The following is a 25,136-nucleotide window of genomic DNA, read 5'->3' as shown; positions in this document are numbered from 1 at the left end:
CATCAGCGCTGCGGCGCTTGTGCCTAGCCTCATTCAGCTTCGCTGAAGCAGGCACGCTTATGGGAAGCGGTCGCGCCGGCCGCTGGGACTGCGGCGCGGCTGGCACTTGTAGTGCGCCGGGAGCTTCAGCGCGGCCTGCGCTTTTACGGCGGCCGCGCTGATAACTAGAGTTCCCGGCTTTTGCGGCCTGCTTCCGTTCGTTCCCGCCCCCAGACCTGCCAGTCAGGAGAGGGGCGGGACGCGGGCCACTTCTAGGAATCGGTCGCGCCGGCCGCTGGGGCAGCGGCGCGGCTGGCACTTGTAGTGCGCCGGGGACTTCAGCGCGGCCCGCGCTTTTACGGCGGCCGCGCTGATAACTCGAGTCCCCGGCTTTTACGGCCTGCTTCCGTTCGTTCCCGCCCCCAGACCTGCCAGTCAGGAGAGGGGCGGGACGCTGGCCTAGGCATCAGCGCTGAGGGCTGGAATCGTTTTTACATATTCCAGCCCTCACAGTCGGCACAGAGGGGACACTGTTTCCCGCACTTTTGTTTGGTAACTCCCACGGTCCGCCCCTCTCCACAGACGCCGGCAGCCATTCCTGCTGAACACGCTGGGCTGCAGAGGGGAGCCGGGGAGACCCAGACAAGGATTCTGCGCCTCTTACCCGCTACTCAGCGGGCGGTAAGCAGCCCTCAGGGCTCACCCCCCTCTTGTGCCAGTAGTAGTCTTAGTATTTTGGTACTACAAATACTTAGTATTACATAGCGCTGGTCGCCTTTTGGCTATAGACTCTCTCACATTGCAGAGAGCCAGCAGCATGTCGCCCGTAAAACGCAAGGGTGCCAAAGCACAGACATTATATGCTTCCTGCACCGCATGTGGGGCTTTTCTACCGGCAGGCTCCACGGACCCCCATTGTGTGCAGTGCTCGGCCCCTGCGGCGCTTGCACAGTCGGGACCTCTGCTGGACGTGACCCAGGCTGTACCACCTGTGAATGCTGTCCAGGTGACAGGAACTGAGTTTGCAGCCTTTGCTGACAGAATGTCTCTCACTATGTCACAAATTCTTGACACATTGCGAGCTAGGCCTGTACTTCAGGCCACGGACACTGTGCAATCATTGCCCCCTGGTCCCCCTCAGCTTAATTACCTCCAAGCTCCGGGACTGGCATCTACACCTCAGGGTGAAGACTCTGACTCGGACGATGGCCCCGGGCAGCCTAAGCGAGCTCGCTATGACGGGCCTTCACATTCATCTCAATGGTCAGGATCCCAACGAGATGAATCTATGGGTGATGAGGCGGACGTAACTGATCAGGATTCTGATCCTGGGACCGCTCTCAATCTAGATACACCAGATGGCGACGCCATGGTTAATGATCTTATATTTAACATCAATAAGATGTTGAATATTTCCCCACCAGCTCCTCCTGTAGAGGAGTCAGCTTCGCAGCACGAGAGAATCCATTTCAGATACCCTAAGCGTACATTAAGCACTTTTCTGGACCACGCTGACTTCAGAGACGCAATCCAGAAACCCCACGCTTATCCTGAAAGGCGTTTTCCTAAACGGCTTAAAGATACACGCTATCCTTTTCCCACTGAAGTGGTCAAAGGTTGGACCCAGTGTCCAAAAGTGGATCCTCCAATTTCCAGGCTTGCAGCTAGATCCTTGGTTGCAGTTGAAGATGGAGCGGCACTTAAAGATGCCACTGACAGGCAGATGGAGCTCTGGCTGAAATCCATCTATGAAGCGATTGGAGCGTCATTAGCGCCTTCCTTTGCAGCCGTATGGGCACTCCAAGCTATCACGGCCGGGCTTGCGCGAGTCGACTCAGTCACACGTGCATTTGCCCCGCAGGTAGCACCATTGACCTCGCAAATGGCGGCATTCGCGTCGTACGCGATTAATGCTGTGCTTGACGCTACAAGCCGCACGGCAGTGGCGTCAGCCAACTCCGTTGTTTTGCGTAGGGCCCTGTGGTTGAGACACTGGAAAGCAGATTCTCATTCCAAGAAGTGCTTAACCAATTTGCCTTTTTCTCGTGACCGATTGTTTGGAGAGCGTTTAGATGAAATCATCAAACACTCCAAGGGTAAGGACTCTTCCTTACCGCAACACAGACAAAACAAGCCCCAACAGAGGAGGGGTCAGTCTAATTATCGGTCCTTTCGAGGACCAGGCAGGTTCCAGTTCGCCCCGTCAAAAAAGACTCAAAAGGACCAGAGACGCTCAAATTCTTGGAGGTCTCAGTCACGCCCAAAAAGACCAGCCGGAGGAGCCGTTGCCAAGACAGCGTCCTCCTGACTTGCGGTCTCCGACACCCGCGGTCGGTGGGAGGCTGTCCCACTTTGGCGACATTTGGCTGGCAAGCGTCAAAGACCGTTGGGTGAGAGATATTCTGTCTCACGGGTACAGGATAGAGTTCATTTCTCGTCCGCCAACTCGTTTCTTCAGGACTTCTCCACCACCAGACCGAGCCGATGCTCTGTTGCAGGCGGTGGCCGCTCTAAAGGCGGAAGGAGTGGTGACCTCCGTCCCTCTTCAGGAACAAGGTCACGGTTTTTACTCCAATCTGTTTGTAGTCCCAAAAAAGGACGGATCGTATCGACCCGTCCTGGATCTGAAGTTGCTCAACAGACACGTAAAAGTCAGGAGGTTCCGGATGGAATCCCTACGCTCCGTCATAGCCTCAATGTCTCAAGGAGATTTTCTAGCATCAATAGATATCAAGGATGCGTATCTCCACGTGCCGATTGCACCAGAGCATCAGCGTTTTCTACGCTTCGTCATACACGACGAGCACCTACAGTTCGTAGCGTTACCTTTCGGTCTGGCAACAGCCCCCCGGGTCTTCACCAAAGTCATGGCAGCAGTAGTAGCTGTTCTGCACTCGCAAGGTCACTCGGTCATCCCGTATCTAGACGACCTGCTTATAAAGGCACCCTCTCAAGAGGCATGCCAGCACAGTCTGAAGGTGGCGCTAGACACTCTCCAGACTTTCGGGTGGATTATCAACTTTCCAAAGTCACATCTAACCCCGACCCAATCTCTGACTTATCTTGGCATGGAGTTTCATACTCTATCAGCGATAGTGAGGCTTCCACTGGACAAGCAGTGCTCGCTACGGACTGGAGTGCAATCTCTCCTTCAGAGCCAGTCGCACTCACTGAGGCGCCTCATGCATTTCCTAGGAAAGATGGTAGCAGCCATGGAGGCAGTCCCGTTCGCGCAGTTTCATCTGCGCCCTCTCCAATGGGACATTCTGCGCCAATGGGATGGGAAATCGACGTCCCTCGACAGGACTGCCTCCCTCTCTCAGACTGCCAAGGACTCTCTACGTTGGTGGCTTCTCCCCAACTCATTGTCACAGGGAAAGTCGTTCCTTCCCCCGTCCTGGGCAGTAGTCACGACAGATGCGAGCCTTTCAGGGTGGGGAGCGGTGTTTCTCCACCACAGGGCTCAGGGGACGTGGACTCAGGAAGAGTCCGCCCTGCAGATCAATGTTCTGGAAATCAGAGCAATCTATCTTGCCCTACAAGCCTTCCATCAATGGCTGGAAGGCAAGCAGATTCGGATTCAGTCGGACAATTCCACTGCGGTGGCGTACATCAACCACCAAGGGGGAACACGCAGTCACCAAGCTTTTCAAGAAGTCCAGCGGATTTTGACGTGGGTGGAAAGCAGAGCGTCCACCATATCCGCAGTTCACATCCCAGGCGTGGAAAACTGGGAAGCAGACTTTCTCAGTCGCCAGGGCATGGACGCAGGAGAATGGTCCCTTCACCCGGACGTGTTTCAACAGATCTGTTGCCGCTGGGGGACGCCGGACGTCGATCTGATGGCGTCACGGCACAACAACAAGGTCCCAGTTTTCATGGCACGGTCTCACGATCACCGAGCGTTGGCGGCAGACGCCTTGGTTCAGGATTGGTCGCAATTCCGACTCCCCTATGTGTTCCCACCTCTAGCATTGTTACCCAGAGTTCTCCGGAAAATCAAGTCCGACTGCCATCGAGCCATACTCGTCGCTCCAGATTGGCCAAGAAGGTCGTGGTACCCGGATCTGTGGCATCTCACGGTAGGCCAACCGTGGACACTACCAAACCGTCCAGATTTGCTGTCTCAAGGGCCGTTTTTCCATCTGAATTCTGCGGCCCTGAACCTGACTGTGTGGCCATTGAGTCCTGGATCCTAGCGGCCTCAGGTTTATCTCAGGGAGTTGTTGCCACAATGAGACAAGCTAGAAAACCATCCTCAGCTAAGATCTATCACAGGACGTGGAAGATATTCTTAGCATGGTGCTTGGCTCAAGGGTTTTCTCCCTGGCCATTTGCATTGCCAATTTTTCTTTCATTCCTACAGTCTGGGCTGGAAAAAGGTTTGTCCCTTAGCTCGCTTAAGGGTCAAGTCTCCGCATTATCCGTATTCTTTCAGAAGCGCTTGGCAAGGCTTTCTAAAGTACGCACGTTTCTCCAAGGAGTTTGTCATATCGTTCCTCCTTACAAACGGCCATTGGAACCCTGGGATCTGAACAAGGTTCTCCTTGCTCTCCAGAAGCCGCCTTTTGAGCCTTTGAAAGAGGTTCCCCTTTCTCGGCTTTCACAAAAGGTAGTTTTTCTTGTGGCGGTCACGTCTCTTCGAAGAGTATCCGAACTAGCGGCGTTATCTTGCAAATCTCCCTTCCTGGTGTTTCACCAAGACAAGGTAGTACTGCGTCCAATTCCAGAGTTTTCTCCCAAGGTGGTTTCTTCCTTTCATCTCAATCAGGATATCACTTTGCCATCTTTGTGTCCGCATCCAGTTCACCAATTTGAAAAGGGTTTACATCTGTTGGACCTGGTGAGAGCACTCAGGATTTACATAGCTCGCACGGCGCCTCTACGCCGTTCTGATGCGCTCTTTGTCCTGGTCGCTGGTCAGCATAAGGGATCGCAAGCTTCCAAATCCACCCTGGCGCGGTGGATCAAGGAACCAATTCTTCACACATACCGTTCTGCTGGGCTTCCGATTCCATCTGGACTGAAGGCCCATTCTACCAGAGCCGTTGGTGCGTCCTGGGCATTGCGGCATCAGGCTACGGCTCAGCAAGTGTGCCAGGCGGCTACCTGGTCGAGTCTGCACACGTTTACCAAACACTATCAAGTGCATACCTACGCTTCGGCAGATGCCAGCCTAGGTAGACAGGTCCTTCAGGCGGCGGTGGCCCACCTGTAGGAAGAGGCTGTCTGACAGCCCGTCCATGTGGTATCTTTTTACCCACCCAGGGACTGCTTTTGGACGTCCCACTGTCTGGGTCTCCCAATTAGGAGCGAAAAAGAAGAAGGGAATTTTGTTTACTTACCGTAAATTCCTTTTCTTCTAGCTCCAATTGGGAGACCCAGCACCCGCCCTATCTGTTTTTAGGGTTTCGTTTTTTCGGGTGCACATGTTGTTCATGTTGTTTCTTAAGTTCTCCGATCTTGTTATCGGATTGAATTTGTTTTTGAAACGGTTATTGGCTTTCCTCCTTCTTGCTTTGGTACTAAAACTGAGGAATCCGTACTCCTACGGGAGGGTGTATAGCCAGAAGGGGAGGGGCCTTACACTTTTAAGTGTAGTTCTTTGTGCGGCCTCCAGAGGCAGTAGCTATACACCACTGTCTGGGTCTCCCAATTGGAGCTAGAAGAAAAGGAATTTACGGTAAGTAAACAAAATTCCCTTCTTCATCAATTTATTGAAAAGAACAATCAATTCCACGTCCAGCGTAATCCAATAAGGGGGGGGTCCCACGGCGATCCATACCATAGTCGCTGTCCCAGTCAATGAAGAACAGAATGTTCCCCATTGGCTGGGAGAGCACTGCAGTGACCTGAGCTAACATCAATAACCCAGGTCACTGCATGGGATACCGAGTGCTGCTGCCAGGAGGATAGATGAGATCATTACCAGCTGTGATCATCTCCTGTACTGCTGACGTCAGCGCTGTCACTGACTTCTCTGCCCGTCGCGTTGTCAGAAGTATCGCGAGAGCCCGTGACGTTACCGCTAGTGACAGGCCCGGGCTGCTCGCGAGACGGGCATAGACAGCAGTGACCACGGTGACGTCAGGAGGCAGGAGATCGTCACAGCAGGTAATGATCTCACCTCCTGACAGCAGCGATCGTCATCCCTGCGGCTGCCAGCACTGCAGGGTGTCAGTGTCTGCCTGTGTCAGTGTCTGCCTGCGCTGCTGCGTGACAGGCTGCTGACACTACGGGCACACACTGACACGCTGCAGGGCAGGCAGCGGCGGGGCCGGAGCGGGACACAGACTGCACGGGCACCTGGAGGTCGCACGGAAGTGCTTCTGTGCGGCGTCCAGGGAGTGTGACGTGTTTGTTTACTCTGCTCCGCTTCTTCTTCCTGGCATAATGACATTGCTTCCTGCAAAACCGCAGGCAGCGATGAGCATTACCGCAGGTAAATCGCGGCTATACCGGGGGTATACCGCACATCATTTGCTACCTGCGGTATACCCCCGGAATTTCGCGATTACATTACAGTGAATGGAGTAAAATTCCGGGGGTACTCCGCAGGTACCTGCGGAAAAGAATTGACATGCTCATTTTCTCAAGAAATTTTCTCAAGAAATTCTTCTCAAGGAAATTTCTTGAGAAAAATTTGCAGTGTGCGCACAGCTATTTTTTTTTCACATAGGATTTTCTGGGAAATGTCTGCACATAGATTGCAGACATTTCTCAAGAAATTTCCGCGGCAAATCCGCGGGTAAAACGGCCTAGTGTGCACATAGCCTAAGGATTCTGCTATAGTCCATGGAATTCAACATAGTGCACAATTGGAAAACAGAAAGATATAAAAAAGAGAAACAAGAACAAGACACTGTTCGTCGTTCACCAGTTGATTAGAAATCTAAGTTCCAATGTTGGTCCAATGTAGTCCAGCAGGTCCCACAATGTTCATTGATTACCTAGATCAAAGGCTATGGGGCCTCAGAACAAGGCTCTGATCTAGGCATCAGAAAAAAGTTCCATTGGCTGTGAGCAATAGCATAGTCACGGCTCAAGCTGCACACCATGAGACCTGGGATTCTGATGAGACGAGATGACAGGAATGTCACTGCTCATCAGCGTTCCTGGTCTTGCGGTGTGCAGTGTGAGCCGTGACTGGCTGCTGAAAGTCTATGGCGCCCCGTTCTGGTGCCTTGCTCTGAGCCTTTTGAGGCAGGTAATCAAGGAACGTTGTCGGAAATGCTGGGCTACAAAAGACACTCTGTACTTAAAGTACAAGCCAACGGGAAAACTCTAAAGACGCCCTTTTGGAGAGTTTTGCATTTGTCTTTGTTTAAAAAAAAACTTTAGCGGTTTCATTAGTCGAGCGAAAAAACAAACAAAGTCACAGTAAAAAAGATGTCACAAAAGCCATGGTAAAAACGCTTGAATAAAACAGTCTGTAAAATGCTCAGGAAACAACCAAACAATCGACACAAAAGGCACTTCTGTAAAAAAATGCCGGCGTTTCCTGAAGCTGCTTCTGCTTCGAGACCTCGGCGAGTTCGCCTGAGTTTAAAAGATGTTGGGTGCACATAGCCTAAAATGATTTTTTTTTTCCCCCCAAATCTACACTTCTCACCTGTTTTCAGCACATGTGATAAATGTCTGACTGCTGGGAGCCTTAGAGCTGTGATGCCCCCTGATCTCGAGAGCGGAGGTCCTGTGCCCACCATTTGGATGGAGCCATGGTTGAGCTTGCGATCTCTAACGTATACACGGGACTGATGGGGATAACCGAATATAGCAATGGGGCACTAAATGATTTATTCTCAGAAAATCCCTTTCACCTTATAAAGTACATTTTTGACCGTTATTTTTTATACCCCATAATTTTAATTTGTCTTTTACCATTAGATTGATGACAAGGAATTTGATATCCCCCAAGTTGACACCCCCCCAACCTTAGAAAGCATCCTGAATGAGGTAAGTTTCATCATAGTTATACTGTAGCCCAAATTCTGTCCTTCGGATCCATCTAGGGGTCGTATTTCACCAGAACAAGCCCCTTTACTGTGGAATGTTTCCAAGCTTTTTGTTTACAAGATAAACAAGATACAGAATCATTTTATTTTCTTTTTGGCTGTTTTTATTTTCAGATTTTTGTGTCTTTTTTTTTTTCATTACATGATTGTGAGTTTTGTTTAACCAGTTCAAGACTGCGCCATTCCTGAGCAGGCACATTTTTTTTTTCCAAATCATTTTTGTAATTTTTTTTTCATAACTTGTGGGGCCTAATTTGTAGTATTTTCATATGTTATATTTTTATTTTTTTTTCTGCTGATATCAAAATGTTTTTTTACACATTCTTCTTATCATTAATTTTGATAACCACAAGGGATAACTAAAATTTTTTTAAAAATTTGTTCCTCTTTCTGTAACAATTATTCTTTTGTATTTTTTTTTTCAATGTGGATCATTTGGATTAGCAGTGTTTTTTTATTTTTATTTATTTATATTAGACATTGTTCCCCCCAAAAAGTCATTAAAGACCTTTGGTGGGCAGGTCAACAGTTTACCGTATTTTTCGCTTTATAAGACGCACTTTTGTTCCCCCAAATTTTGGGGGAAAGTAGGGGGTGCGTCTTATAAACCGAATATACAGATTATATACTGCAGGTCCAGGGGAGGTGGAGGCCGCTCTGGAACGGTGCTGGGGAGGATGGTAGAGGCTTGTGAAGCTGCGGGCGGCAGCCTTTGATCTCCTGCACCCGCTCATATAATATGCACAGCCGCTGTCCACCACCATGGTGCTGAAACTGCACCGCGGCGATGGGCTGGGGGAGCTGCACATATTATCTGCCTGTGCTTACCTTTGATCGCACATGCCCCCTCCCCCTGTGTTAGCTATGGCCCCCATGCTGCTGCCCATAGTAAAATAATAAACTCTTTACTCACCTCCTCCAGCGTGTCTGCCCGGTCTCCCTCCTGCTGCTGTGATCTTGCACACAGATATCTCTCTCTGCTGTCCCGATCACATGACTGGCACTAGAACCAGGAAGTAGGAAGTGCAGGAGACACTGGAGGAGCTCAACCCCGAGGAGGGAGACACGAGACAGGACACTGCTGCAGGAGTTTATTTTACTAAAAGCAGCAACATGGGGGCGATATCTAACAGTGGGCTTGTGGGCCTGCAAACAGTGGGCCTGTGGGCCTGCAAACAGTGGGCCTGCAAACAGTGGGCCTGTGGGCCTGCAAACAGTGGGCCTGTGGGCCTGCAAACAGTGGGCCTGTGGGCCTGCAAACAGTGGGCCTGTGGGCCTTACTGGGGGACGTGTTCAATATAAGGTGGCCATATCCAGATTAAGGTGGCTAATTTTAGGATGAGGGGGCTATGAGGGACATATACCCTATATTATTTGTTAGACGGACACTGGCATTATAAGACGGACCCCATTTATTAAAAAATTCTCTATTCCTTCACCAAATTTGGGGGTGCGTCTTATAATCAGGTGCGTCTTTTAAAGCGAAAAATACGGTAAATACATTTTTTGAACAATCTGATTTCCCTTGTTACTGGGACAGATATATTAGTCTCAGTTACAGGGGAATTTCAGCCTTCTGGCTACATAGCATAGCTAGCTGCTTCTTCTTGTACCTATCAGTTCCTCCCCCCAGTAATCTCATCACCGCTGAGTCAGTAGGATGAAGCATTGTCATCACTTTATATGCTGTGTACACAGCATTTCTTCAGAGCTGGGAAAGAGAGAGACTGTGATAAACCCTTTCTTCCTCTCCATGGAGAGTCTGGCTGTGTCTAACAGCCGACTCCCTACTCCTGTGGTAACACAATTTTGTGTCTGCTATGCTTTGAAGGGACATTTCAGAACATCCTATGACCTCTAATTTGACGCCTGTAACTGCACTTGCCTTTCCTTAATCTGCTGCAGGACTTATGTCTATACAGACCACACATGACAAGTGGAGATATCACTTATTATATCACAATATTTAAGGTATATCATAATATACAGTCATGGCAGAAAGTGTTGGCACCCTTGAAATTGTTCCAGAAGATGAAGTTATTTCTCCCAGAAAATTATTGCAATTACATGTTTTGTTATACATATGTTTATTTCCTGTGTATTGGAACAGCGGAAATAAAAAAACAAAAAACAAAACAGAGACAAAAAGGCAAACTGGACATAATTTCACACACAACGCCCAAAATGGGTAGGACAAAATTGTTTGCAGCTTTCCGAAATTGTGGGTAAACAACTTTGTATCTAGCATGTGGTGTCCATTCAAACTCACCGGTGGCAATATGATAATTACACCTGAAACCAGATAAAAAGGGGAGAAGTTGATTCCATGTTTGTATTGTGTGTTTGTGTACGCCACACTAAGCATGGAAAACAAAGAGGAAAAGAGAAGTCTGAGGACTTGAGAATCAAAATTGTTGAATGATATCAACAATCTCAAGGTTACATGTCCATCTCCAGAGATCTTGATGTTCCTTTGCCATGGTGTGCAAAATAATTGAGACGTTTACAACACATGGTTCTGTAGCTAATCTCCCTGGATATGGACGGCAGAGAAAATTGATGAAAGATTACAAAACAGGTTAGTCCCAATGGTGGATAAGCAGCTCCAATCAAGTTCCAAAGAAATTCAAGCTGTCCTGCAGTCTCAGGGTGCATCGTGTCAGTGCAAACTATCCATCAACATTTGAATACTGTAAAATAAATCAATAGCGCAATCTAAGAGCACCCGATGTATTAGTGTTAGATTAATGTAGTTAGAAGCTGCTCACCTGCTTTGGTTGTGCGCCCTCGCACAACCTCGGTGATGAGCGTGTAATTCCTCTGGATTTGAGGGGCTGTGGTAACTGGTGTTATCCGATCCTTTTGGCTGGATGGAGCTGGAGGTTTGCCGCTGATGGCTCCTGGTTCACCGACTCCTTTGATCCTGGAGCTTTCAGGTCGGCTCTCCGTCCTCCCGCTGGATAAATCAAAGTGAACTGATAGATTCTGTGATCCTCAGCAGCTCTTTGCCGGATTCCCCTTCAGGAGTAGGCAATGTAGATAATAGTGATGAAACCGGTCTTTGAGCGCTATTGATGGATCAGATTCTAAATGTTCTTTTGAAGATTAGGCTTTATTGTTAAAAGATAAAGATAAAGCTCTTGTTATCACTTCACAACGCGTTTCAGCAAGATCCCCTTGCTTTCCTCAGGTGTAACAAGAGCTAATACACATAAAATTTATAGGTGAACAACCCCTTGAGTGGGGCTTATGGGTGTGACATACATACAGATAATTAAACCCATAATTGTTAAAAAGGATTCTTTTGAATAATTTGTTTTAGAAAGATTATTTTTAAAATATTTTTAAAATATTTTTAAAAGGGAAGTCGGATAAATTTGTAATACATTTCTTAATAAAATATCTAAACATGATAAAATGAATAAAACCGTAAAACAATTATGTCTATTAGAAAACACGGTTTACACAAGCTTCTTATAAATATATATATAAAAAAAATATAATAAAAATATAAAAAATATATATATATATATATGTATTATAATAAAATTTTATTCAACCCTATTTTGCCCTTTATTCTATGCACACACAATACATATGTATATATGCACATATACGCTCACGGTTCTATGTGTCCCCCTATATGTATGCATACACATACATCTACCCATACACGCCAACCCTTAACTAGCTTTTTCTTTATGTATATCCTCCTATTATTTTATTTTCTGAATTATGTAGTCATTATAAATATGATCATTGTTTGGCAACATTATCTAACATTATATTGTGGCCTTCCGGAGCTAATGTACCCAATTTAAAGATCCAATAGCTCTCCTTTTTAATGAGCTTATTCAATGCCCTTGGATCTTTATTATCAATAGAATCTATTATTGTAAGTTTCATTTTTGGGTCCCTATTGTGTACATTGTTATAATGTCTTGATACACTGTGTAAAAGGTATCCATTTTTTATATTGTGCCGATGTTTGTTCAACCTTGCATGTAATTCTTGAATGGTTCTTCCTACGTATTGGATACCGCAGGGGCACTCCAATAAGTAGACTACATATGTGGAGTGGCAATCATACCTTTGTTTTATTGTAAAGGTTTCCCCTGTTGTTTTTGACATATAGGTTTTTTCTCCCTTAGTGATTACCTTGCAGCATAAACATTTCGGTGTATAGCATGGGAAGCATCCCCATTGATTTGGGTTGCTCATCCCAACAGCTATGGATTTTTGAATCATATTACTTGGTGCAATTAGATTGCCCAGGTTCCTATTTTTCTTATATATAATAATAGGTCTATCTGGTATATGATCTATTAATATAGGGTCACTTTTTAATATGAACCAATATTTTTTAATTAGCTTTTCAATATAGGTTCTTGGTTGACAAAATGTAGTAACAAGACTCCATTTGGGCAGTTTGGTTTTTTCTTCCTTATTTCTGTCATTCACTATCTTGGGTTGTACACATATTTTCTGAGTCAGAGGATTTGTTTTTTTGTACGCATCCTGTATTAATTTTTTGGGGTATCCTTTTTCCAAAAATCTTTGTTTCAGTATTTTACATTCATTCATATAGTCTATGTCTATCGTACAGTTTTTTCTGATTCTTCTATACTGCCCATATGGTATATTTTTGACCCATCTCGGTAGGTGTCCACTATTGTATTTTAGATAACTATTTACATCTACTGGTTTGAAATGTGTAGATGTAGTAATTATTCCATTTTCATTTAAATTTATCTGTAAGTCTAGGAATTGGATAGTCTTGGTGGAATATGTGGCTGTAAGCGTTAGGCCCCATTCGTTTCTATTGATGTCCTCTATAAATTCTGTGATTTCTTCTATTGGGCCTTTCCATATAATGAAGAGGTCATCAATGAAACGACGGTAATGTGCTATATGTTTTTTAAAAATGGAATTCATGATGTAGACGGACTCGAATGCACCCATGAATAGATTGGCGTAGCTTGGTGCGAATCGCGTCCCCATCGCACATCCCCTGATCTGTTGGTAATAGGCACCCTCAAAGGTGAATACATTGTTCTCTAAAATAAATTTTATTGCTTTTAGAAGGAAATTCCTTTGGTCTGTTGAGATTTCCATATCATTTAGTAGTGCCTTTTCAATGGCTGATAGACCCCTGGTGTGTGTAATGTTATTATATAGTGAACATACGTCCATTGTGAGGAGTACACTGTTCCCCAATGGGGGTAGGGCTAATACTTCCCTAATTAATTGGGTTGAGTCTCTTAAATAGGATTCTAACTTAATCACATAATCTTGTAGAAATAAATCTACATAGTGGGATAGGTTACTGGTTATTGAATTAACCCCTGAAATAATTGGGCGTCCTGGTGGGTTAATCGGGTTCTTATGTATCTTTGGTAGATAATAGAAATAAGGTGTTGAGTATTTTGTAATATCCAAGAATTTTTTCTCTTTTTTATTTAGTATTCCTTTTTGTGAGGCTTCTTTTATAATCACATTATATTCCTCATAGATTTGAGGTGACGGATCTTTGTCTAGGGGTGTATAATAATCATTATCACTAAGAATCTTTTTTCCTTCATCTACATACCATGTTCTATTCATTACTACTACCCCTCCCCCTTTATCTGCTCTTTTTATAATGATATTTTTATTTTCTCGTAAGGTTGTAATAGCCCTTTGTTCTTCTTTAGTGAGGTTCTTTTTTGTTATTGTATTATTGAAGGATCTGATATCCTTCAATATTAATTGTTGAAATGTCTCGATCTGAGATCCTTTATGGTGTAGCGGATAAAAATTACTCCCTGAGTTTTTTGGAGCAACATGTTTATTATTCATTTCTATTTTTGTTTCATTGCTATCCTGTTTTGTTACAGGTAGCTGTTCTAATTTCCCTTTTTCCTCAATTAAGAAGTGTCTTTGGATGGTAATTTTTTTAAAAAATTCATTTAAATCAAGATAAAGTGAAAATGTGTCCAATCCTGCTGTTGGGCTGAAGGATAGGCCATGACTTAAGAGGGATTTTTCCCCATCTGATAAAATATGGTTGGAAATGTTGAAAATCCCAGTTGTATTTATAGTTTTATTATTATTTTTATTATTAATTTTATTTCTATTTTTTGATTCATTTATTTCAGTTGTTTCTGTTTGGCTTTTTTGGTTTTTTACTAATCCATTTGATGATTTAAATTCATCTCTGTTATGTGTGCTTGGTTGTCTCTTTAGTTCATCTATTGAATTTTTGTTTTTTTCTGAGTGGTTTTCTGAATGTTCATTATTTCTTCCCTGGTTACGTCTAGTTCCTCCTCTGCATCCTCTCCTTCTCTTTTTCTCTTAAAGTGTTGTCCTGGGGCTACCCGAAAATAATGAGTAATTTTCATATTATTTATATTATTTGGTTTATTCTGACTCCTTTCACTTGGGGGGCTGATCGGTTTTTCTATTTTAGGGGGGGAGGTATCTGGTTGTAGGAGGTTATGTGATTCATTATCTCCGTGTATTGTGAATAGAGACAGATCGAGTAACTGAATACTGTTCTCTCCTTCTTCATTAGATTTATTTATATCGTCACTATTTTGTACTCTAGCTATTTTTGTATTGAGGATTTCATCCCTGTCATCGTTAATCCTTTCCATTATAATAGATGATATTGGCGGGATTTCATCCTTTTTTGTAGATGTAGTCCCATTGCGTTTCATGGGGCTGCTGTGATTAGATATTATGTCAGTAACTTGGAAATGTGGTTGTTCCATGGTGGGGGTATCGCACCTTTTACTATTTATTCTGCCATTTTTTAATTTGGATTTGTGAATTTCATAGTAGTTCCTCTGTTTTTCCGATGTTAAACAACTATTGATTTCTATATTTTTTATATTTTTGGTACTTTTATTTTTATTCTTATTAATTTTTTCTTTATTTAGTTCTCTATTAGTTTTTCCTTTTAAACTTTTTATATCGGTATTTAAAGTGATGGGATCACTATTAATTTCTGGATTATTGTCAATTTCCATAGTTTCACTATCCTTATTATTTTCCTTATTATTTTCATATCTGTCTTTTAAGTATTTTATAGCTTTTTTCTTTATTAATTCTTCTTCATATTTGTTCAATGCAATTTTTAATATAAGGTCTATTTCTTTGTAATCATATGACAGAGAGTATAGGTCTAATGTTAATTTTAGTGTGTTCAGTTTCTTTAGTGCGTTTTCAATTTCTAAATTATTTTGTCCTATAGTGATTTTAATAAGCCCTTGTGAACATTCTTGCAAATATTTTTCCCATTTAATTGTGAAATTATTATCATTAGGGAAGGGTGGTTTCTGATTAAATTTAAATTCTGTTGGTATTACATTATCCAGTAGATAATACACGGAGATAATGAATCACATAACCTCCTACAACCAGATACCTCCCCCCCTAAAATAGAAAAACCGATCAGCCCCCCAAGTGAAAGGAGTCAGAATAAACCAAATAATATAAATAATATGAAAATTACTCATTATTTTCGGGTAGCCCCAGGACAACACTTCAAGAGAAAAAGAGAAGGAGAGGATGCAGAGGAGGAACTAGACGTAACCAGGGAAGAAATAATGAACATTCAGAAAACCACTCAGAAAAAAACAAAAATTCAATAGATGAACTAAAGAGACAACCAAGCACACATAACAGAGATGAATTTAAATCATCAAATGGATTAGTAAAAAACCAAAAAAGCCAAACAGAAACAACTGAAATAAATGAATCAAAAAATAGAAATAAAATTAATAATAAAAATAATAATAAAACTATAAATACAACTGGGATTTTCAACATTTCCAACCATATTTTATCAGATGGGGAAAAATCCCTCTTAAGTCATGGCCTATCCTTCAGCCCAACAGCAGGATTGGACACATTTTCACTTTATCTTGATTTAAATGAATTTTTTAAAAAAATTACCATCCAAAGACACTTCTTAATTGAGGAAAAAGGGAAATTAGAACAGCTACCTGTAACAAAACAGGATAGCAATGAAACAAAAATAGAAATGAATAATAAACATGTTGCTCCAAAAAACTCAGGGAGTAATTTTTATCCGCTACACCATAAAGGATCTCAGATCGAGACATTTCAACAATTAATATTGAAGGATATCAGATCCTTCAATAATACAATAACAAAAAAGAACCTCACTAAAGAAGAACAAAGGGCTATTACAACCTTACGAGAAAATAAAAATATCATTATAAAAAGAGCAGATAAAGGGGGAGGGGTAGTAGTAATGAATAGAACATGGTATGTAGATGAAGGAAAAAAGATTCTTAGTGATAATGATTATTATACACCCCTAGACAAAGATCCGTCACCTCAAATCTATGAGGAATATAATGTGATTATAAAAGAAGCCTCACAAAAAGGAATACTAAATAAAAAAGAGAAAAAATTCTTGGATATTACAAAATACTCAACACCTTATTTCTATTATCTACCAAAGATACATAAGAACCCGATTAACCCACCAGGACGCCCAATTATTTCAGGGGTTAATTCAATAACCAGTAACCTATCCCACTATGTAGATTTATTTCTACAAGATTATGTGATTAAGTTAGAATCCTATTTAAGAGACTCAACCCAATTAATTAGGGAAGTATTAGCCCTACCCCCATTGGGGAACAGTGTACTCCTCACAATGGACGTATGTTCACTATATAATAACATTACACACACCAGGGGTCTATCAGCCATTGAAAAGGCACTACTAAATGATATGGAAATCTCAACAGACCAAAGGAATTTCCTTCTAAAAGCAATAAAATTTATTTTAGAGAACAATGTATTCACCTTTGAGGGTGCCTATTACCAGCAGATCAGGGGATGTGCGATGGGGACGCGATTCGCACCAAGCTACGCCAATCTATTCATGGGTGCATTCGAGTCCGTCTACATCATGAATTCCATTTTTAAAAAACATATAGCACATTACCGTCGTTTCATTGATGACCTCTTCATTATATGGAAAGGCCCAATAGAAGAAATCACAGAATTTATAGAGGACATCAATAGAAACGAATGGGGCCTAACGCTTACAGCCACATATTCCACCAAGACTATCCAATTCCTAGACTTACAGATAAATTTAAATGAAAATGGAATAATTACTACATCTACACATTTCAAACCAGTAGATGTAAATAGTTATCTAAAATACAATAGTGGACACCTACCGAGATGGGTCAAAAATATACCATATGGGCAGTATAGAAGAATCAGAAAAAACTGTACGATAGACATAGACTATATGAATGAATGTAAAATACTGAAACAAAGATTTTTGGAAAAAGGATACCCCAAAAAATTAATACAGGATGCGTACAAAAAAACAAATCCTCTGACTCAGAAAATATGTGTACAACCCAAGATAGTGAATGACAGAAATAAGGAAGAAAAAACCAAACTGCCCAAATGGAGTCTTGTTACTACATTTTGTCAACCAAGAACCTATATTGAAAAGCTAATTAAAAAATATTGGTTCATATTAAAAAGTGACCCTATATTAATAGATCATATACCAGATAGACCTATTATTATATATAAGAAAAATAGGAACCTGGGCAATCTAATTGCACCAAGTAATATGATTCAAAAATCCATAGCTGTTGGGATGAGCAACCCAAATCAATGGGGATGCTTCCCATGCTATACACCGAAATGTTTATGCTGCAAGGTAATCACTAAGGGAGAAAAAACCTATATGTCAAAAACAACAGGGGAAACCTTTACAATAAAACAAAGGTATGATTGCCACTCCACATATGTAGTCTACTTATTGGAGTGCCCCTGCGGTATCCAATACGTAGGAAGAACCATTCAAGAATTACATGCAAGGTTGAACAAACATCGGCACAATATAAAAAATGGATACCTTTTACACAGTGTATCAAGACATTATAACAATGTACACAATAGGGACCCAAAAATGAAACTTACAATAATAGATTCTATTGATAATAAAGATCCAAGGGCATTGAATAAGCTCATTAAAAAGGAGAGCTATTGGATCTTTAAATTGGGTACATTAGCTCCGGAAGGCCACAATATAATGTTAGATAATGTTGCCAAACAATGATCATATTTATAATGACTACATAATTCAGAAAATAAAATAATAGGAGGATATACCTAAAGAAAAAGCTAGTTAAGGGTTGGCGTGTATGGGTAGATGTATGTGTATGCATACATATAGGGGGACACATAGAACCGTGAGCGTATATGTGCATATATACATATGTATTGTGTGTGCATAGAATAAAGGGCAAAATAGGGTTGAATAAAATTTTATTATAATACATATATATATATATATATATTTTTTATATTTTTATTATATTTTTTTTATATATATATTTATAAGAAGCTTGTGTAAACCGTGTTTTCTAATAGACATAATTGTTTTACGGTTTTATTCATTTTATCATGTTTAGATATTTTATTAAGAAATGTATTACAAATTTATCCGACTTCCCTTTTAAAAATATTTTAAAAATATTTTAAAAATAATCTTTCTAAAACAAATTATTCAAAAGAATCCTTTTTAACAATTATGGGTTTAATTATCTGTATGTATGTCACACCCATAAGCCCCACTCAAGGGGTTGTTCACCTATAAATTTTATGTGTATTAGCTCTTGTTACACCTGAGGAAAGCAAGGGGATCTTGCTGAAACGCGTTGTGAAGTGATAACAAGAGCTTTATCTTTATCTTTTAACAATAAAGCCTAATCTTCAAAAGAACATTTAGAATCTGATCCATCAATAGCGCTCAAAGACCGGTTTCATCACTATTATCTACATTGCCATCAACATTTGAATGACATTAAACACTATGGCAGGCGATGCAGGGGGGCCTCACTGCTGACACAGAGACATAAAACAGCTAGACTACAGTTTGCTAATATGAATGCAGGTAAGCCAAAATCCATCTGGGAAAGCGTCTTGTGGACAGATGAGACCAAGATGGAGCTTTTTGGTAAGGCACATCATTCTACTGTTTACTGAAAACGGAATGAGGCCTACAAACAAAAGAACACAATACCTACAGTCATATATGGAGGAGATTCAAAGATCTGTTGTGGTTGTTTTGCTGCCTCTGGCACTTGGTGACTTGATTGTGTGTAAAGGCCACTTCACACATAACCAGATCGCTAATGACATTGTTGCTACGCGAAACAACGACTTCACCAGTGATCTCGTTATGTTTGACACCTACCAATGATTCGCCCCCTGCTGTGAGATCGTTAGTCATTGCTGGATGTCCTGGGCAATTTTTGGCTCGTTGGAGTCCTGCTGGGCAGGACTCCACTGTATGTTTGACATTTACCAACGATCTCGTTAACGACCTAGATGAGAACTTAAAATTGTGACACATAGGCGTGTAGTTGTGTCACCTTTTCTGCGCCCCCTCTGCACCGATTGGTTAGCGCTGAGAACAGTACTGCGTTCTGATTGGGTATCGCTGCATGCTTTGTTCCTTTTTGAGCCTTGCTTTGAGGTCTATCAGTGAAGAACAGGTAATCCTGGTGGAATTGCAGCTTCGATCCTCAAAGCAAACACTCAGGAATGAAGGAGGGATAACTCCAAGTGCAGATGCAGCTTTGATCCGAAAAGCAAGCAAGGAACTGGGAACAAAGTACAAGTGAATCCGGGTGGAGTCGCAGGTTCTATCCTCAAAGCAAGGCTCAAAAAGGGATAAAGGATGAAGCGATACAAAGTTGCCTTCTAGGCTGGCCGCCTAATCAGAACGCAGTATTGGCCACCAATCTGAGCGGAGTGGTGTGGAAACGGTGACGCATATACATGGCAACGTGGCTTACAGCGTCAAAAACTACGCCCCTATTCGAGGTCGGAATCGTTACATAGCTGCTGTGCGACAGGGTCCCAACGACCAACGAGATCGTTATACAGGTCGCTGTATTGTTACTAAAGTCGTTGGGAAAATGACTGTGTGACATCTCACCAACGATCTCACCAACGATGTAACAACGATCCGGAAACTGTGACGTAGTAACGATCTCGTTATGTGTGACTGGACCTTAAGGCATCATGAAATCTTAAGATTACCAAAGGATTGTCGCAATGTAGTGCCCAGTGTCAGAAACCTGGGTTTGTGTCCTAGGTCATTGGTCTTCAAACATTGACAATTCCAGCAAAAACAATAACCACAGACATACTTCAATAAGCCCTCAGAAATGGATGGAAACAAAGCACTGGAGAGCTCTGAAGTGGCAGCAATGAGTAAAGATCTGAATCCCATTGAACACTTGTGTACAGATTTTAAAATTGCTGTTGGGAGAAGTCACCTTCAAATATGAAAGACCCGGAGCAGCTTACAAAAGAAGAGTCCAAAATTCCAGGTGAGAGGTGTAAGAAGCTTATTGATGGTTACTGGAAGTGATTGATTTCAGTACTTTATTCCAAATTGTATGTATCCAAATATTAAGTTGAGGGTGCCAACAATTTTGTCTGGCCAATTGTTCAAATTTTGTGTGAAATTATTTTTTTTCAGTGTTTTTTTTTGTGCTGTTCCAATACACACAAAGGAAATAAAAGGTGTATATATGGGCGGCACGGTGGCTCAGTGGTTAGCACTGCAGTCTTACAGCGCTGGGGTCCTGGGTTCAAATCCCACCAAGGACACTATCTGCAAGGAGTTTGTATGTTCTCCCCGTGTTTTCGTGGGTTTCCTCCGGGTTCTCCGATTTCCTCCCACACTCCAAAGACATACTGATAGGGACTCCAGATTGTGAGCCCCAATGGGAACAGTGTTGCCAATGTATGTAAAGCGCTGTGGAATTAATAGCGCTATATAAATGAATAAAATTATTATTATAACAAAACAGGTGTAATAGTAATAATTTTCTGTGAGAAATACTTCATTTTATGGAACAATTTCAACGGTGCCAACACTTTTGGCCATGGCACTATCTCTATATAGTGACTGGTTGTATGACTTGTACCTTGGGGATTTCTTTATTTTTGCTATTACAGCCATAATGCAAGTATTTTCAATACCTTAGAGCAGCTAGATGCATTTCTGCTCAAAAAATTAATTTGATTTATTTTTTATCACCGATAGCAGCTTTATACATGTTGATGATATAGGGAATTAGAAGCCTATAAATCAGCAGACATCAGTATTGTATTGTGCTTTGTGGTGAAAACTTGTTTCATCACAATTTTGATTACTTTAGTTTATTTTCACCAGTTCTGAAAGATTTTAATAAATGTGTGGGGTTTTTTGCTGGAATTTTTTTCTGGATCTGATCTTTTTCTCTGCAGACAGATGATGAGGATGAACCTTTTATACCGGAGGATCCGGCTCTTCTAAACATAGAGACAATTGACACCCACTCCTGTGACACCTCATCACTGGCCAGCTCCGACAGCGGTGATCGGGCCCACAAAAGGTACACCTACAAGACTGTTAATTCTTACAAATCTTACGCTGTCACAATAGTACACAAATGAACAGGTTGTTCCTAAATACACAAGATTTAATAGCATTCATTACTTATTATGTCAGGAAAAAGAAGCTACCTGACGCCTTTTCCCGCCATGGATCAGTAATGCGCCATACGCTACTCAAGGGTATCTCGGCCCAGATAGTGTCTGCTACGGTAAGTATAAAGAAAAGCTGTAGACCTGTTGAGTAATACAGATGGTTGGAAAAAAGAATGAAAAAATAATGAAACATTTTTCCCATTTCAGGATAAAGTAGACGCCGGTTTGCCCACCGCAATAGTAAGTATTTTTCTGTATATCTATCATACAATGATATGATGAACCCCACTTTTACATTTTATTTTTATTTTTTAGGCTGTTTCTAATCTGATTGCAGTCGGTACTTCTCATGGACTGGCTTTAATATTTGGTAAGTTCTGTAGGGTCAAAATATTTTTGTAATTGTTGGACACAATTCACACCATGTGTTGGTAACACAGTTGAATTATACCATTGTTTTGATTTTTTTCTATAAAAAATTCTCCATAAAGTCTCATGCACATCAGTGGTTTTCTTGTATGAGAAAACAGTGTGAGTTTTACCAGTGTTTTTGATCAGTTTTTCTCTGCCAGCTCCTATCTATCAGTCCATGAAAAATGATCAGATGGTGTCGGAATGATGTCCGTTTTTTTGTTTGTTTGTTTTTTTTTTTATGGGTTCATGGATTTTTGTTGTCGAGTTTGATAAGACACTAGGATCAATATTGGACGTGTCGCCATGATTTTTCATAGACCGCTCCGCCCAAAACAATTCACAGATATTTGACAGCCTTGTAGACTATCATATGTACGAGTGCTACCCATGAAAAACACAGCGTGTATGTGAAAAACTCATATCTGAATGAGCCTAAACCTAAAGTCACACGTTATTGATGACGTTTTTTCAGCCAAATACAGGAGTGAATAGAAGATAGATACAGTTAGGTCCAGAAATATTTGGACAGTGACACAAGTTTTGTTATTTTAGCTGTTTACAAAAACATGTTCAGAAATACAATTATATATATAATATGGGCTGAAAGTGCACACTCCCAGCTGCAATATGAGAGATTTCACATCCAAATCGGAGAAAGGGTTTAGGAATCATAGCTCTGTAATGCATAGCCTCCTCTTTTTCAAGGGACCAAAAGTAATTGGACAAGGGACTCTAAGGGCTGCAATTAACTCTGAAGGCGTCTCCCTCGTTAACCTGTAATCAATGAAGTAGTTAAAAGGTCTGGGGTTGATTACAGGTGTGTGGTTTTGCATTTGGAAGCTGTTGCTGTGACCAGACAACATGCGGTCTAAGGAACTCTCAATTGAGGTGAAGCAGAACATCCTGAGGCTGAAAAAAAAGAAAAAATCCATCAGAGAGATAGCAGACATGCTTGGAGTAGCAAAATCAACAGTCGGGTACATTCTGAGAAAAAAGGAATTGACTGGTGAGCTTGGGAACTCAAAAAGGCCTGGGCATCCACGGATGACAACAGTGGTGGATGATCGCCGCATACTTTCTTTGGTGAAGAAGAACCCGTTCACAACATCAACTGAAGTCCAGAACACTCTCAGTGAAGTAGGTGTATCTGTCTCTAAGTCAACAGTAAAGAGAAGACTTCATGAAAGCAAATACAAAGGGTTCACATCTAGATGCAAACCATTCATCAATTCCAAAAATAGACAGGCCAGAGTTAAATTTGCTGAAAAACACCTCATGAAGCCAGCTCAGTTCTGGAAAAGTATTCTATGGACAGATGAGACAAAGATCAACCTGTACCAGAATGATGGGAAGAAAAAAATTTGGAGAAGAAGGGGAACGGCACATGATCCAAGGCACACCACATCCTCTGTAAAACATGGTGGAGGCAACGTGATGGCATTGGCATGCATGGCTTTCAATGGCACTGGGTCACTTGTGTTTATTGATGACATAACAGCAGACAAGAGTAGCCGGATGAATTCTGAAGTGTACAGGGATATACTTTCAGCCCAGATTCAGCCAAATGCCGCAAAGTTGATCGGACGGCGCTTCATAGTACAGATGGACAATGACCCCAAGCATACAGCCAAAGCTACCCAGGAGTTCATGAGTGCAAAAAAGTGGAACATTCTGCAATGGCCAAGTCAATCACCAGATCTTAACCCAATTGAGCATGCATTTCACTTGCTCAAATCCAGACTTAAGGCGGAAAGACCCACAAACAAGCAAGACCTTAAGGCTGCGGCTGTAAAGGCATGGCAAAGCATTAAGAAGGAGGAAACCCAGCGTTTGGTGATGTCCATGGGTTCCAGACTTAAGGCAGTGATTGCCTCCAAAGGATTCGCAACAAAATATTGAAAATAAAAATATTTTGTTTGGGTTTGGTTTATTTGTCCAATTACTTTTGACCTCCTAAAATGTGGAGTGTTTGTAAAGAAATGTGTACAATTCCTACAATTTCTATCAGATATTTTTGTTCAAACCTTCAAATTAAACGTTACAATCTGCACTTGAATTCTGTTGTAGAGTTTTCATTTCAAATCCAATGTGGTGGCATGCAGAGCCCAACTCGCGAAAATTGTGTCACTGTCCAAATATTTCTGGACCTAACTGTAGATAGGACTCTGAAAATTGTAGATTCACATTGATGGCATCAAAACTATGAATTAAAACATGTGGAATGAAATACTTAAAAAAGTGTGAAACAACTGAAAATAGGTCTTATATTCTAGGTTCTTCAAAGTAGCCACATTTTGCTTTGATTACTGCTTTGCACACTCTTGGCATTCGTCACCGGAAGTGGTTTTCCAACAGTCTTGAAGGAGTTCCCAGAGATGCTTAGCACTTGTTGGCCCTTTTGCCTTCACTCTGCGGTCCAGCTCACCCCAAACCATCTCGATTGGGTTCAGGTCTGGTGACTGTGGAGACCAGGTCATCTGGCGTAGCGCCCCATCACTCTCCTTCTTAGTCAAATAGCCCTTACACAGCGGAGGAGTGTTTGGGGTCATTGTCCTGTTGAAAAATAAATGATGGTCGAACTAAACGCAAACCGGATGGAATAGCATGCCGCTGCAAGATGCTGTGGTAGCCATGCGGGTTCTGTATGCCTTCAATTTTGAATAAATCCCCAACAGTGTCACCAGCAAAGCCCCCCCACACCATCACACCTCCTCCTCCATGCTTCACGGTGGGAACCAGACATGTAGAGTCCATCCGTTCAACTTTTCTACAAAGATACGGTGGTTGGATCCAAAGATCTCAAATTTGGACTCCTCAGACCAAAGCACAGATTTCCACTGGTCTAATGTCCATTCCTTGTGTTCTTTAGCCCAAACCAGACTCTTCTGCTTGTCGCCTGTCCTTAGAAGTGGTTTCCTAGTAGCTATTTTACCATGAAGGCCTGCTGCACAAAGTCTCCTCTTAATAGTTGTTCTAGAGATGAGAAGGTGTGTTCAAACTTTGGTCTGTACTGTATGTGTATATATATATATATATATATATATATATATATATATATATATATATATATATATATAATTATATTATATTGGCTTAAAAAAGAACCAAAGAATGAAGTGCATGTGTGAGTTCAGTCTTAAAGAGGTTGTCCAGTACTTTTACATTGATGGCCTATCTTAGGATAGTTCA

General features: G+C 41.9%; 1 protein-coding gene across 3 annotated transcripts in view; it reads left to right on the top strand.

Moving 5' to 3' along the window:
* Window positions 1-25,136, top strand: part of VPS8 (VPS8 subunit of CORVET complex) — a 347,729-nt gene that overhangs the window by 16,397 nt on the left and 306,196 nt on the right. For 2 of the 3 annotated variants that reach the window (XM_075317599.1, XM_075317597.1), the window contains exons 3-7: window positions 7,867-7,935; window positions 21,312-21,439; window positions 21,556-21,649; window positions 21,741-21,773; window positions 21,849-21,903. In XM_075317599.1, the coding sequence (XP_075173714.1) occupies window positions 7,867-7,935; window positions 21,312-21,439; window positions 21,556-21,649; window positions 21,741-21,773; window positions 21,849-21,903 (379 nt within the window). The remainder of the gene's footprint in view (window positions 1-7,866; window positions 7,936-21,311; window positions 21,440-21,555; window positions 21,650-21,740; window positions 21,774-21,848; window positions 21,904-25,136) is intronic. The other variant, XM_075317598.1, reaches the window with a different exon arrangement.

The sequence above is a fragment of the Anomaloglossus baeobatrachus genome, chromosome 7 (genome assembly GCF_048569485.1).
Source record: "Anomaloglossus baeobatrachus isolate aAnoBae1 chromosome 7, aAnoBae1.hap1, whole genome shotgun sequence".
NCBI lineage: Eukaryota > Metazoa > Chordata > Amphibia > Anura > Aromobatidae > Anomaloglossus > Anomaloglossus baeobatrachus.
This window is presented reverse-complemented; position numbering and strand designations above follow the sequence as displayed.